Source organism: Homarus americanus, unplaced genomic scaffold (assembly GCF_018991925.1).
Source record: "Homarus americanus isolate GMGI-L3 unplaced genomic scaffold, GMGI_Hamer_2.0 scaffold16430, whole genome shotgun sequence".
In the NCBI taxonomy this organism is placed as follows: domain Eukaryota; kingdom Metazoa; phylum Arthropoda; class Malacostraca; order Decapoda; family Nephropidae; genus Homarus; species Homarus americanus.
Window position 1 is genome coordinate 340652 of NW_024729259.1, and position 15153 is coordinate 355804.

The 15153-nt window shown below is 44.1% G+C and overlaps 2 protein-coding genes across 2 annotated transcripts; one reads left to right on the forward strand and one right to left on the reverse strand.

Annotated features, from left to right (window-relative positions):
* Positions 1–908: 908 nt before the first annotated feature.
* On the reverse strand, positions 909–3568 carry LOC121866575 (proton-coupled folate transporter-like). Its single transcript, XM_042366343.1, has 6 exons — positions 2446–3568; positions 2205–2300; positions 1867–2010; positions 1674–1757; positions 1395–1551; positions 909–1251 (listed from the first exon to the last, which is right to left on the reverse strand). Exons 1-6 carry the CDS (start codon positions 3434–3436, stop codon positions 1029–1031), a joined length of 1695 nt encoding a protein of 564 aa, XP_042222277.1. The 5' UTR covers positions 3437–3568; the 3' UTR covers positions 909–1028.
* Positions 3569–8324: 4756 nt separating this feature from the next.
* On the forward strand, positions 8325–11729 carry LOC121866365 (proton-coupled folate transporter-like). Its single transcript, XM_042365987.1, has 6 exons — positions 8325–9500; positions 9646–9741; positions 9938–10081; positions 10191–10274; positions 10397–10553; positions 10700–11729. Exons 1-6 carry the CDS (start codon positions 8504–8506, stop codon positions 11220–11222), a joined length of 2001 nt encoding a protein of 666 aa, XP_042221921.1. The 5' UTR covers positions 8325–8503; the 3' UTR covers positions 11223–11729.
* The last annotated feature ends 3424 nt before the right edge of the window (positions 11730–15153 follow it).

A 15153-nucleotide genomic window follows, 5' to 3' on the forward strand; every position in this document is an offset into this window, starting at 1 on the left:
AACTGGATAGATTTTATCGATATGTGGATGGATAGATAAAAGTGTATAGAGGTAGATATTTATTCAGTAATATCACCATACAAGTTTACATTGACTCAGTATGTATATAAACAATGTAGGTATATAATGCAAGGGATTATTTAGAAAGGGGCCTATTTAGACTAGGGCCTATTTAGACTGGGGCCTATGAGTACTAGGAATTATTAGTACTAGAACCGGTTAGTACTAGGACCTATTAGTACTAGGACTTCTAATGATTGAAGCCCATTAGAACTGAGGGCTATTGTAAGTGAGGGCTAATTTATGAGGCCTATTTGGACTGGGCTTCATCTAACCAATTACCTCCCACCCTCACACTCCACCCCATCTACCCCCACCCCGTCTACCCCCACCCCGTCTACCCCCCCACACCTCCCACCCTCTAGCTTGATAATGTTGCCAGGATTCATAAATAAACAAATTATTATATATTTTTTGTATTAAACTATCAGAGATAAATAATCATAAATAAGTATTGTACAATTTTCTTATCAACTCTGTGATAAAAATGTAAATATATTAGGCCTATGTAATAAATTATATACATATTAAACTATTTGATAAATAATATATACAAAAGTAAGAAAAAATATCTTACAATTAGTTTTTCTTATCCCTCAAAATCAAGGCTTCTATATATATATATATACAGTATTTTGCATCACGGGTAGATTAAGCATCCCAAACTTTGATCACCTACAGTTTAACCACCCTAACGCTAACCTAACATAACCTAACCTAAACCTAGCGAAACCTAACGTAACCTAATGCTAACTTAATCTAACTACCTTAAAGCTAACCTAAATGTAACGTAACCTAACCTAACCCAACGTAACCTAACCTAACCCAACGAAACCTAACCTAACTTAACCTAACCTGTGAAAAGTTGCAATTACATTATTTCTCTTTTTTCTCTTTCAACAAATAAAAATAAATAGTCTTTGGTTCTGTTTTGTTGCGTCACTGAACTAGACAATTACCGTCACAGTCTAGTAGCGAATCTCCTCAGTTTGTTGTTTTGGATGGTTATGATGGTGGTCGGGCAGGACGTGCAGGCTGGAGGTGTAGAAGGCGAGTGCCAGGGCGTCAGAGGCCAGCCAGGAAGAGTCGGTCCTTACCACTAGTGACTTGCTGGTGATGATGTCAGAGGCAGCACTGGGCTTGGCACCTTCTACGTCATACTCATCAGATTTGTCGGTGTTGATGATGATGCTGTAGTGAGAGGATATAATATAGTGAACATACACACTATATTACAGTATTTTACAATTGCCAGGTTCAGTCACTCACCATCAGTTCTCTCGTACAGAATGACAATTAATTTGTGGTTAACTAAAACACTGAAGAAGACGTACCAGAAGAAAACGATCATGAGGCCGCTGGCTGAAGCTCCCAGGAAGAAATGGGCTGAGGGGAAGACGCTGACGGTGGCGTGGTAGATGGCGGTGTAGAGGGCAGAGTTGACCATGGGCATGAGGCCGTCAAGGGCTCCCAGCACAGCAGACACCTTACCTGGAGAGTACAGGCAGGGAACACTTAGATACAGTGCAGATGTAAACATGTAAAAATAACGTTATCAAGTTCAGTTTCATCTGTTCTCCATGTAAACACGTAATGTAACAAGAGTAACTCACCGATCTCATCCCTGGCGACGAACTTGGTCATCATGGCCCGCTGGGCGATGGTGCAGGAGTTGAGCAGCAGAGCCGCTACTGGAGCTGAGGGAACAAGTAACACGTCACCTTGTGATCCACCACATATCACTATTAACAAACATCAACTATACTCCAAGTATATCACTTAACAATCTCAGGAGGGGCAACTCACCTATCCAGATAAAATATGGTCGAGTGTCGGAGATACAGCCGTAGACGACATACTCGAGGACCCCGGACATGGCCCCCACCATGGCCAGCACATTGTCTGCCACCCCCAGACGGCCACTCAGTAGTGGCACCGCCACCAGGGAACCTGAAGCACCACCACAACCACTTTATTACAGCCGCTACAGGAAACATGTTGTATTTTTCTACACAAAATATACCTCCATATTATTCTTAAATGTAAAATAAATATGAAAAGTCTCCTTCCAAGGCTTATCAGTGACACTTATTAGCATTATTGCCTGAGACAAATTTGAGAGTAAAAGTGATAATGTGTCTTACCTGTAGTAGCCACGAGGTTCTTGTAGGTAACCCAGAGGCTGTAGTCGCTGGCCTCCCAGCCCAGCACGTGGCGCGTGAAGGCGAACACGTAAGGCGCTGAAAAGGTCACCAAATATTTAGTGTGAAAACTATTGACTGTCAGTCACTGTCTTATAATTAATTACTTGGCGTACGTGTGTATCTTGCCATTAAATAATGATGAAAGTATCACTAGTTAATTGTAACTTTCATTTATACTTACATCTTGTGACTCGTCTGAGGAGGCTGGTGAAGATGAGGATAAGGATGAGGGCTCGAGTGTTACCCTCACGTTGCCTCAGAGTCGACTTGAAACTGTCAAAGATGCGGCGCGGGTTGAAGAAGTCCTTGATCATGATTGAGAGAGTTGGGCGGGTGTTGTGGAGTGTGGAGGAGGGTGTTGCCTTCACTTCCATCCCGTACACCACCGCCACACTGTCCCGCAGCTCCACCTGGGACTTGTGTCCCGGGGCGCTGGCGTCGGCCTTCTTGGCGAAGGGTCCGTGACTCTCAGGAAGGCACACGACCACGTACACCACGGCCATCAGAGACAGCGTGAGGGAAGTAGCGAAGAGTGGTAGGTAGCCGCCCCACGTGTAGATGTAAGTGCCCATCAGAGTACCGACGGGGCCTCCCAAGAACCAGATGCTGTTGGCCAGTCCCACTCTTGATGTGCGCGACTCTTCTGAAGACACGTCACTGATGTACGAGTTGGCCGCCGTCAGGAATGACACGGTGCCGCCTCCCAGAGTGTCTAGCAGTGTGACCAAGAGCAGCATTTCGGCAGGCCACTGCGGTGCCAAAGACGCCAACAAGTAGCCTGCGGCGTGGAGAACGTGACCCACCTGCACTGCCACCAGTGGCACCTTCCTGCCATACTTGTCACTCCAGGCGCCCATGAAGAGGATGAAGAAGAGTGGGAGAGCGGCGGCGATGATGCCATTATAGAGGGCGAACACGCTGTACCTCTGCTGCACCTCCACACTGGCTGCTGGATCACTCTTGAGGTCGTCGCACACTTGCTGGGAGAAGCCACTGCCCACTCGGCACACTCGCTCCATCTGCATGTTCTCTATGTACACGTGCATGTTGGAGAAGGCCAGACCATCGAGCAGCATCAGCGGCTCCACAGATACCCCCTTCAGAACGCCCATAACTCGGGAACAAACACTTTTTGAACTCTTTTGGCCGCTCTCCATTTTGGCTGCTGACATTATGAAGTTGTCGATGATATGCTTTACCTGCTAGTTTCGTCTTAGTTACTCCTTTCCTGTTCTTGTGCGTAATGCTGTATAGATGGGATTGCTCTTCCCATGTATCCAGAAGCCAACTAGCTCCTGCTATACAGGCAATCAGTTAGGATATGAGTCTGAAGCTTGTTCGGTCGTGGTTAATATAGAAAGTCATATCCTCCAATGACAGGGGAGTGTGACGTCAGGAGGGCGCGGGAATTGGCCCGGGTCTGTAGCGTCTGCCTCGTCGCCCTGGGCCATCGGTGACTGCTTCCCCTTCCATCTGTAAGGACGTGGACTGGTGGGAACATACTAGTTCTTCATTGTTGAGGACGCCACCGTGAGCCGAGATGTGCTGTTTAAGACAGATCCTGAAGATGCAGCTTGCAGGAGCATCCGTGTTAGGTACTGAACAATACTATGAAAAAATTACCTCTGACCTGTGGCTTAAAATTTGTCAGCCGTCAGCACCTTGCCTATTGTAGCTTCTATCAACCTCAAGATGTTGAAGAAAAATTTATATATCTGTTGCAGACGAATTAGTTTAGTGCCATTTAATTCCTTCAGGCCAAAATAAAAAAATAAATAAAATATGAAGGAACGCCCACGGAGGCACCGTTACAATACGAGAGTTATTGACAGCATATTTTTCTCACCACATCATGCCGGCAGGTAATGTGTTGTAAGCGAGGTCAGGTGCGTCAACTCGGTGCGTCGGGTAAGTCAGCTTCCTCCGGTGTATGAATTATCAGCAACTTGCAACAACACACCTGACAATTGTTACCAGACTTTACAATTGAGGAAGTGAAGACCGGCGACTCTAGTGCTGACCTCCCGGTTTCCTGTGATACCGAAGCTCTATAATACAGTGTGCTATATCATGCCCAAAGGTCACCATTCTAGCCTGTTCGTTAAAGTACATCGTTATCCATCAGTGTTCTAAGTTGTATTACAGTGATAATATAAAGCGTTCGGCATTTCGTATTAAATATATCCCTAAAATTATAATATTCTCGTTTTTATATTTAGAAAAAACTACTTGTATCATAGTATATACAGTTATTAAAACCACAATTATCAGTATTCTAAAGGTATTTGGGATCACCTGATGATTAGCCACCCTAGCTTATTTCACTTGGTGATTTAAACACCTTAACTCTACCTGGGAGATCAGATAAGTTTAGATTTAAATTGGATTAGTTTAGATTAATATTAGGTTAATTCAGGTCAGATTATATTAATTTAGGTCAGACATGGTAAAGCTATGTTAGGTTAGATTAGGTTAGGTTAGATTAAAGCTCAGTAAGTTAGGTTAGCTTTAGGGAGGGAAATAAGGTAGTGGAAGATCGAGTCTCCAGGTGACCTCCATATGGTAATCATTAAAAACAGGAAGTATACCTGTATAGGAAGTCGAAACAGTTCATGTCAGTTCCACAGTCGTGCATGGTGCTGGAGAGGGTAGTAGGGACGAGCTTACTGTAACGACCTTGAGTGAGATGTGACGACACGGAGGAAGAGAATTTTTTAACAAGGACAGCTAGTATTGGTCTTACGGGGAACGGTGATGGAGAGTGTGGGGAAGGGGTGTAGGTGGGGAGGATGTGTGGGTGGGGAAGGGGTGTAGGTGGGGAAGGGGTGTAGGTGGGGAAGGGGTGTAGGTGGGGAGGATGTGTAGGTAGGAAAGAAGTGTGGGTGGAGAGGAGCGTAAGTGGGGAGGAGGGTGGGTGGGGAGTATAGGTGTGGAGAGGGTGAGGTGGATGTATATGAGGAGGATGCGGGTGGGTGTGGAGGATGCGGGTGAGTGTGGAGGATGCCGTGAGTGGAGGATGCGGTGAGTGGAGGATGCGGGTGAGGGCGAGGTGGATGTATAGGAGGATGCGGGTGGGTGTAGAAGATGCGGGTGGGTGTAGAGGAAGGAGGTGGGTGTAGAGGATGCGGGTGAAGTCACCAGTCGTGGGCGGAACTACTTCAGCCTTAAGAGATGAAGAAATATAGAAGAGGGTGTGTCATGGGCGAGGTGTGGAGACGCGAGGAGGTAGAGAAGACAGGAGTGAGGCTAGACATCATTAGAGAGGAATGCGAGTGACAAATTACAATGTGATGATTTTTAAAGAGAGAAGTTGTGACCTATACTCGTGTGAGACTGACCGTGAGTGACCACCAGAACAGATAGGAGAATTGATAAAAAAAATCCTAACCTAACCTGACAGACATAATGACGCCATCTGGGTTAATTTGAGAGGCATTAACCGAAAGTAACAAGAGGAATGTGTATGATTTAACATTACGTAAACAAACCATCATGGTACTGTGTCGGTAGTTGTCCTTAGTTAAATCTATACTTATTTTATCAATGTATATCTGGACTGTCTATGTAACAATGTATACTTGCACTCTTATGTATATTGTTTGTATAACCTGTATCATTGTCTATGTATATACTCACTCCCTTTCTCTGCACAGTCTTACAAACTCAACCGAAACAAAAGACACGAAATAATAGAATAACAAAATAGATATAAATTAACCCCCTCCCCTACCCTAACCTTCCTTCCACCCATATCACCTTAAGATTAACCTAACATAAACTAACTTAACCTAACCTAACCACCTTTAATTAACTTTACCGTGGCAGAGTTTACCAAGTTAGTCAGTGATAGAGGAGTGAAAGTGTTGGGTTATATCAACAAGTCTTATTATACAAGGATCCTGGATGAGGTGTTGGACGCGAGGTGACCTGACCAAGGGGCCTTGTTTACAGCATAGGTCAACATCCTCTTGTCTGGGTCCTGCATCGTCACCTCTGTAAACTTTAGAAGAGAATGTGTATGTATGGGGGGAGGGTGTTCAATCTTCAGGTAATCCGCCTATTTTATTTCACACTAAACACTATTCACTTATGTGTGCTCTAGCCTTTACCAGGTTAGGTTAGGTTTGAACTTGTGGCGGAGATCGGGAGTTAAATGGTTAGGTAATTAATTTGTTTACTTGGACACGTGATTAGTCAATTGGAATGTATACTTGGGCTCATTGGTTGAAATCTGTAAATAAGGTGTAAATCAGAAGACATACCTAAAACACGATGGTTCAAAATCTCTAATATGCGTTTGGGTGTTGGAGTGAAGAGTGCGGGTCTGTTGGCCTGGTGTGTTGCCTTGAGACGCTCGGTGCAAGAGGACGGAGCTAGTTTTTAGGTCCTTTCTTAGCGGTTTACTGCTCTTGACAGCCATGTGGGTTGGATAAATATTAATAGCATCAAGGTAGGTGTGTGTGTGTGTGTGTGTGTGTGTTGTGTTGTGTGAAGTATGACTAAAGTAGATGGTATATCAAGGTGTTTAATAAATATGTATTAGTCACCTGAGAATAAAACACCCCAGTTTATTTTACCTGAAAGTTAAACACCCTAATGTTTTCCTGGGAGGGTTAGGTTAAGTTAAATTAAGTTAAGTTAGGCTAGGTTAATATAGACTGTTATGTTAGCGTTAGGTTAGGTTCATCTTAAGATAAATATACCAAAGGGTCAAACTATACAGGGGAAAATTAATATGGTGGTTGTTAATCTTCAGGTGATCCTTGCTGATTATAATATACACACACACAGACAACATCGTGTGGTGGATCTTCGTAATGGGAAAAACTAGACAATATATAGAGATGTTGTGCTTTTTATACCCAGGTGTCTTCTGTCCTAAGAGTAATGACCTTTGTCCTTAATGGTGGGGCACAGGTAAACTTGACCAATGCATAAACCTGTGCTTAATTATTTACAGACAGAGTGTTACGCCGTCTCTTAATTTACTTAAATATCCAGGTTCTAGGCGTAACCAAACAAAAAAGTGAAGTAAATTGAAATGGAATAAAAATAAATAAAGTAAACCTTTAAGAATTTAATTAAATATTAACACACAGAGCCTCGTAGGCTGTCACAACAAATTGATTCGCCATCGAAACTTTTAAGACAAATGATACTAAACATGGAAACATCAAAAGAATAAAAATAAAGCATTGGATTACGTTAACCCTACATAAACATATAAAAACAAACACTGAAATTAACTAACGTGAAACAACACTGAATTACTTAAATGTAACGAAGGAAATACTGATGGACATAAATAGAGACATAAATAGGTACTCACATAGATATACCACATTGGTGGCGACAGGAACAACACAAATAAATGAAGTATAAGTCACAGGTGACGAGAGTCACTCAAAGGATGTGAACTGTATGACAAGAGGACTGAACTGCCTCTGTCTCCAGGTGGAGTACTATATATATGGTCGGTTCGCGCCAAGCGACCAGCCGGTGAACATGGGTCGTTTAACGATGCAGATGGTCGTTAGAGTAACACAGAATGCTTGTTACAATAATAAATGAAGAAATAAGATGGGCTTGAACAAATAATAACAGTTAAAACCTTAACAGCACAGGGTAAGGCGACTAGATAATGTAATAGTAAATATAACACATTATTACAGGAATAATATGGAACATGGAAGCATGTTATATAACAAAAAAAATAAAAAAATACGACTCGGTCGTAACAAGAGATAGACAGACAGACACACAGAGGGAAAAAAAGTAAAGTAGTCTTACAGATTGATTTCAGTTTTTATAATTATCAACGTGTTTTAAAATCTGTTAAAATAATTAATAAACAAAAATGATCTGTGAGAGATACCTGTGAAGGGAGGGGTGATAACATTCATGGGGAGGAGAGGCCTGCATGAGGGGCGATAGCTCTCACCCTAATACTGTCGGGGTGATTCCCTACTCCTCTGGCTGACGTCACTCTTCTCAGGTAGGCGGATGCTAAAGGGTATATTAACAGTGGTCACCTTGCACTCACCTCATAGGCCAACGGCAGAGTGCAGCAGAAACATCACAATAGCTGCCTCGGCCAAGTTAATAGTGATATTAAATTTATATTACAGTTAGTTAGATAAAGGGGTATAAACTTATAGCTAACACTAATATAGTCAGGAACATCACTTTTTAAGTACTGCAGCATTGGAAAAAATAAACTTGTATTTTACTTGACAACAATGAGTGAACGTCAGCAGAAGATGGAAGGTGATCCCAAAAATACTAAAGGCTGGAGCTCTCGTGTGATGAGTGTAATGAAGAGCGTGACTGTGGAGCCGCTGATGCTGCTCGATGGTCTGGCCTTCTCCAACATGCACGTGTACATAGAGAACATGCAGATGGAGCGAGTGTGCCGAGTGGGCAGTGGCTTCTCCCAGCAAGTGTGCGACGACCTCAAGAGTGATCCAGCAGCCAGTGTGGAGGTGCAGCAGAGGTACAGCGTGTTCGCCCTCTATAATGGCATCATCGCCGCCGCTCTCCCACTCTTCTTCATCCTCTTCATGGGCGCCTGGAGTGACAAGTATGGGAGGAAGGTGCCACTGGTGGCAGTGCAGGTGGGTCACGTTCTCCACGCCGCAGGCTACTTGTTGGCGTCTTTGGCACCGCAGTGGCCTGCCGAAATGCTGCTCTTGGTCACACTGCTAGACACTCTGGGAGGCGGCACCGTGTCATTCCTGACGGCGGCCAACTCGTACATCAGTGACGTGTCTTCAGAAGAGTCGCGCACATCAAGAGTGGGACTGGCCAACAGCATCTGGTTCTTGGGAGGCCCCGTCGGTACTCTGATGGGCACTTACATCTACACGTGGGGCGGCTACCTACCACTCTTCGCTACTTCCCTCACGCTGTCTCTGATGGCCGTGGTGTACGTGGTCGTGTGCCTTCCTGAGAGTCACGGACCCTTCGCCAGGAAGGCCGAGGCCAACGCCCCGGGACACAAGTCCCAGGTGGAGCTGCGGGACAGTGTGGCGGTGGTGTACGGGATGGAAGTGAAGGCAACACCCTCCTCCACATTCCACAACACCCGCCCAACTCTCTCCATCATGATCAAGGACTTCTTCAACCCGCGCCGCATCTTTGACAGTTTCAAGTCGACTCTGAGGCAACGTGAGGGTAACACTCGAGCCCTCATCCTTATCCTCATCTTCACCAGCCTCCTCAGACGAGTCACAAGATGTAAGTATAAATGAAAGTTACAATTAACTAATGATACTTACATCATTATTTAATGGCAAGATACACACGTACGCCAAGTAATAAATTATAATATGGTGACTGACAGTCAATAGTTTTCACACTAAATATTTGGTGACCTTTTCAGCGCCTTACGTGTTCGCCTTCACGCGCCACGTGCTGGGCTGGGAGGCCAGCGACTACAGCCTCTGGGTTACCTACAAGAACCTCGTGGCTACTACAGGTAAGACACATTATCACTTTTACTCTCAAATTTGTCTCAGGCAATAATGCTAATACGTGTCACTGATAAGCCTTGGAAGGAGACTTCTTCATATTTTATTTTACATTTAAGAATAATATGGAGGTATATTTTGTGTAGAAAAATACAACATGTTTCCTGTAGCGGCTGTAATAAAGTGGTTGTGGTGGTGCTTCAGGTTCCCTGGTGGCGGTGCCACTACTGAGTGGCCGTCTGGGGGTGGCAGACAATGTGCTGGCCATGGTGGGGGCCATGTCCGGGGTCCTCGAGTATGTCGTCTACGGCTGTATCTCCGACACTCGACCATATTTTATCTGGATAGGTGAGTTGCCCCTCCTGAGATTGTCAAGTGATATACTTGGAGTATAGTTGATGTTTGTTAATAGTGATATGTGGTGGATCACAAGGTGACGTGTTACTTGTTCCCTCAGCTCCAGTAGCGGCTCTGCTGCTCAACTCCTGCACCATCGCCCAGCGGGCCATGATGACCAAGTTCGTCGCCAGGGATGAGATCGGTGAGTTACTCTTGTTACATTACGTGTTTACATGGAGAACAGATGAAACTGAACTTGATAACGTTATTTTTACATGTTTACATCTGCACTGTATCTAAGTGTTCCCTGCCTGTACTCTCCAGGTAAGGTGTCTGCTGTGCTGGGAGCCCTTGACGGCCTCATGCCCATGGTCAACTCTGCCCTCTACACCGCCATCTACCACGCCACCGTCAGCGTCTTCCCCTCAGCCCATTTCTTCCTGGGAGCTTCAGCCAGCGGCCTCATGATCGTTTTCTTCTGGTACGTCTTCTTCAGTGTTTTAGTAAACCACAAATTAATTGTCATTCTTTACGAGAGAACTGATGGTGAGTGAATCAGTTACTTGTTGTAATAAATGTTGAAAATTTTATGGCAAGCTATAATTATATTGTAATATCTTCTAACAGCGTCATCATGTGTGCCGACAAGTCTGGTCAGTATGACGTCGAAGGCGCCAAGCCCAGCAAAGCCTCAGGACCCATCACCAACAAGTCTCTAGTGATGAGAACCGACTCCTGGCTTGCCACCGACTCCTTGGCGCTGGCCCTATCCACGCCCAGTCTCCCTGTCCTTCCCGACCATTACAACATTCACCACCACCATATAGATCTCCAAAAATTTGTGTATCAAAAACCTGAAGCTACAGTGAAATCTAGTTCAGGAAATAACTCGAATATCAAGTCTCACAAGTTAATACACAGTATCAAGACTTCCCTCAGGGCAATCATGAGGCCAGGAGAAGCCTCGTGCCAAGATGTAGTCACAGTACATAAGCCTGATGCTAGGATGAACATATCAAACCTCTTCGTTAACATCAACAACATCACCAACCAAATTCTCATCCCGAAAACAACTCGTGATTCAGTGAGAGTTGGGGAAGAATCTCAAAATAATGTAAACAAAGTGGAGAAGACATTACCCCCAGTGTGAGCTGTAAACATACACAAGTTTTATGTGCCAACACTTCCTGTGATGTCAGAACATTATGTGACATTATAATTCTGGGATTGATAGTACATCAGTCTTTATTATTATTTCACATAAGCTTTACCATTAACACTCCCGATTCTAACCAAGTGTTAAATGTTTGATTGAAACAGATTATTCTGTTAGACGGAGTCATGGCGAGGACTGTACTGTACTGATCACATCCAAGTGTGTCAAGGTCACTCCTGTTGTGTTTGTGTATCTCTGTGCTTCAGCAGCTAATGTCTTTATGCTCGTCGACCCCGTCATTCCATGCGTTTGACAACAACTATTAGAATCTAAGGAAGACAGAACTTTCCTGTATTTCGACTCGATAAGACGAAAGTTGAGATGTCATGTGTTCTCAGTGTGCTACAGGGTACTAGTCTCGAGGAGGCTCTACCTTGGTTGTGTATGTGATGCGTGTTGTTCTTGTTTCCTATTTTGTTTGTAGATACATGTATAATTTATTGCAATATTTGTTTATGAATTCTCAAATATTTTGAGAAAATATATTTATTGATATCATACATTCCATTTTAATACCTTAAAGTGTTTTAAGACATTTTATTGTTTTGAAAGAAATCTGAAGCATCTCCCCAGGTAGCGCTGACGGGGTGGGGGGGGGGGGGTCTTCAGGCGGAGTTAGTTAAGGTTAGGTAGGTTAGGTTAGGTTAGGTTAGGTAGGTTAGGTTAGGTAGGTTTTCTAGAGAAAAAAAAGCCGGCTCATTTGTGACGGAATAAAGGTCAGATTCGTTTGAAACAACACAAAATACACAAGAAAATCTGTTGTTGTTAGTAGTGTCCATGGTTTAATTAAACCTAACCTTTACCATCGAATTACTACCCAATAACACGTATGTACTTAAAGCATTTTTTGTTGAGGCGCAGTAATATAGCACACTAGAGTACATTATACTTATAGCATCAGCTTGCTTATGGTTACATATTCTTTTTATAATAGTTACCGAAAATATTGATTATGTTCAACCACCATTTTCTTATAACAGCAAATGGTTGACTTTGCGGTCAACTTAAATAAAAGAAATACATCTTGTATACGTTGGGAAGACGATTCATTAGTCGACTTAAGGTACTAAAACTAGTGAGGGGATAAGTAGCCTGTCAAAGCTTAAGGTCCATAAGAGTCCCGGCCCTGATATGGTGCATCCAAGAGTGCTGAGAGAGTTGTGCAACGAGCTTGCCGAGCCCCTGAAGATCCAGTTTTGTAAATGCCTGGATGAACAAACGGTCCCCATGAATGCAAAGTGGCTTATGTGAGTCTATCTTCAAGAAGGGCGATTGCCACTCCACGAACAACTATAGACCGGTGAGCCTGACCAGCATAATATGTAAAGGACTTGAGAGTATTATCAGAGATGCTGCGATGGAACATCTACTATGAAACAACCTTGTAAAGGATTCCCAACACGGTTTTATGCCGGGGCGCTCCCGCTTAACACAATTCCTCAAGGTATTGGATATATTTGGACCCATATTCTGGAACGGGGTGGTAATATCGACAATATTTACCTAGATTTTGCCAAGGCTTTCGACATTGTACCCCACGAAAGGCTGAAAATCAAACTGGAATGGTACAGAATTCTGGGAAATGTCCTAGCGTGGATAGAAGACTTTCTACATGACTACAAGCAGTGTGTGGTGATTAATGGCACGAAATCATCATCCATACCTGTCACAAGCGGGGTACCACAGGGTAGTGTTTTGGGCCCGCTGTTGTTTGTTTGTTTCATAAATGACATGCCTGACGTTGTACACTCTTCCATACAAATGTTTGCCGATGACGCCAAGTTGTTTCTGGAAATCAAGAACCCATCGGACTGTGAAGAGGTGCAAAAGGACCTCTGTGGGCTCTAAGAATGGTCGAAGAAATGGCTGATGAGATTCAATGTCACGAAGTGTAAGAGGATGCACCTGGGGCGTACCAACGGTAAGGAGGAGTATCCTATGTCCCAACGGGATGAAGAAACTGCACTATTTGAAACTGAATGTGAGAAGGACCTAGGTGTGTATGTTGACAATAAGCTGAAGTTTTCGGGCCATTGCGAGAAGAAAGTAAATCAGAAAAATAAATTATTGGGTCTTATAAGAAGGTCGTTCAGATATCTAGACGGTCCGTCCCTCGTAACGATCTTCAAGAGTGAAGTGCTTCCCCATCTGGAGTACTGTCACCCCGTCTGGTCCCCGAGATATGCTAGGGACGGTCAGTTGGTTTAAAATGTTCAGAGGGCCACCAGACTGGTGCCTGCACTTCGGCACTTCAGCTACCCTGAGAGATTGGAGCGCCTAAACTTGCCTAGCTTCTACTACAGACGGACAGGGTGACCTAATTGAGGTGTATAAGCATCTCAAGGGGCACTACTCAGTTGGGTGTCTTTACTTGGAGCTGACGGACTCTCGCCCCACAAGGGGTCACAGCTCAAGATTGAAGAAGCCGCAAGTCCAGAAAACTGTGATGGCAAACTTTTTCGGAGTGAGACTTGTGAACTCTTGGAACAATTTGCCAGAAAGTGTTGTGACGGCACCGAGTGTGAGCTCTTTCAAGACCAGACTTGACCAACACTGGAGCAGGTTCAGGTATATTCAGGAGCCGGTACATGCCCAGTACTTGCCAACAGTGCATAACAGAAACGTGACCGATCGCCCAAGCGGCTAACTAGCCGATCAGTGGTGAAGAGGATAAAAGAAAAAGTAAAAAAGACTTTAGTTGGCTGCTCTGGGGGATGGGGGGAGAGATCTTCATATGATCCCTAAAATCCATTCAGCCCAATATCTGCCACTGGCTAAAATAAAAGAAAAAAGCAGTAAATCATCAAAGTAAATTTGCTTATTTATACGATGATGTGAGGACTAATAAGAAATTAGCTGTCTTAGCTCCTTTGGTAGTGTAAAAACCCAAGGGCGTGCGAGCGAGTCCACGGGCGATGTAAATTTTCAGGAAATATTGTACAAGTAGTGTAAAAATAACAAGTTTCCAACGTTAACATAATGACTATTCAGTTATTCATTATTTTTCTTTAGTACATCGTAATATTATATTTACTTAAACTACGAAGTAATTGGAGCAAAAATCCCGAATTTATCATTTCAATACTTATCTGGTTACTAGCGTTCAGCGGGTTGATCTTTAGACGCGCGATAACAACCGACTTACTTGTGTTCAGGCCAAACTGGACTCGAACACTAGACTTTAATTTGCGCATTTGCGTATTAAGTTGTCTGCTGGTGTAAGTCAGTTTCCGGTGTGGAAGCTCAGTGAAAGTTTGTCAACAGATTCTCAGTTGGAGTTAATCCAGTGGAGTAGACAGTTACGTCCCACTGCGTCAAACACCAAGCGAGTAAACTGTGATTGTCCTGACAACATGAGAGTCAAGTATTTACTGCTGCTTCTTGCGACAACAGGAATCTTCGGGAAGACTACTCCTGTGCCAGAAAACAGGTCACCTCGAGTCACTGCTTACACTAAAGTGGTTGATGTTAAGGATAACGACAACAGTGAGCGTCCTGAAAGAAGAACCGCATTTGTGGCAAAAGACCTGGCTAGGTATAACATCCTTTAGTGAGTCCTGGCTCCCAGACAGGGGTCATATCACAGAACAGGGGTCTGGCTGTGCCTTCTTCGTGAAGGGTAAGCCTGCTGCAGAGAGAAACTGCATTTATAGATTTGTCTTTGCCATTCGCCAACGCATCCTACACAGGGTAACTGAAATGCCTATTGGAATCAACGAGCGCCTCATGACGCTCCGAGTCCCACTGAATCACTCACGTCATGCCTTCCGTGGATACGTCCCAGCACTGTATGCAGAGGATGACATCAAGAAGGCCTTTTACGCTGACCTCGACAGATGGTGTTATGAGGGGCTTGACGTGGTGT

Coding starts and splice junctions, on each gene's coding strand:
- LOC121866575 (XM_042366343.1), bottom strand. CDS start 3,436: ATGTCAGCAGCCAAAATGGAGAGCGGCCAAAAGAGTTCAAAAAGTGTT. Junction 2,011..2,204: donor GAACCTCGTGGCTACTACAG/GTAAGACACATT, acceptor GTGGTGCTTCAG/GTTCCCTGGTGGCGGTGCCA. Junction 1,552..1,673: donor CGTCGCCAGGGATGAGATCG/GTGAGTTACTCT, acceptor TGTACTCTCCAG/GTAAGGTGTCTGCTGTGCTG.
- LOC121866365 (XM_042365987.1), top strand. CDS start 8,504: ATGAGTGAACGTCAGCAGAAGATGGAAGGTGATCCCAAAAATACTAAA. Junction 9,501..9,645: donor CCTCAGACGAGTCACAAGAT/GTAAGTATAAAT, acceptor TGACCTTTTCAG/CGCCTTACGTGTTCGCCTTC. Junction 10,082..10,190: donor ACCATATTTTATCTGGATAG/GTGAGTTGCCCC, acceptor TTGTTCCCTCAG/CTCCAGTAGCGGCTCTGCTG.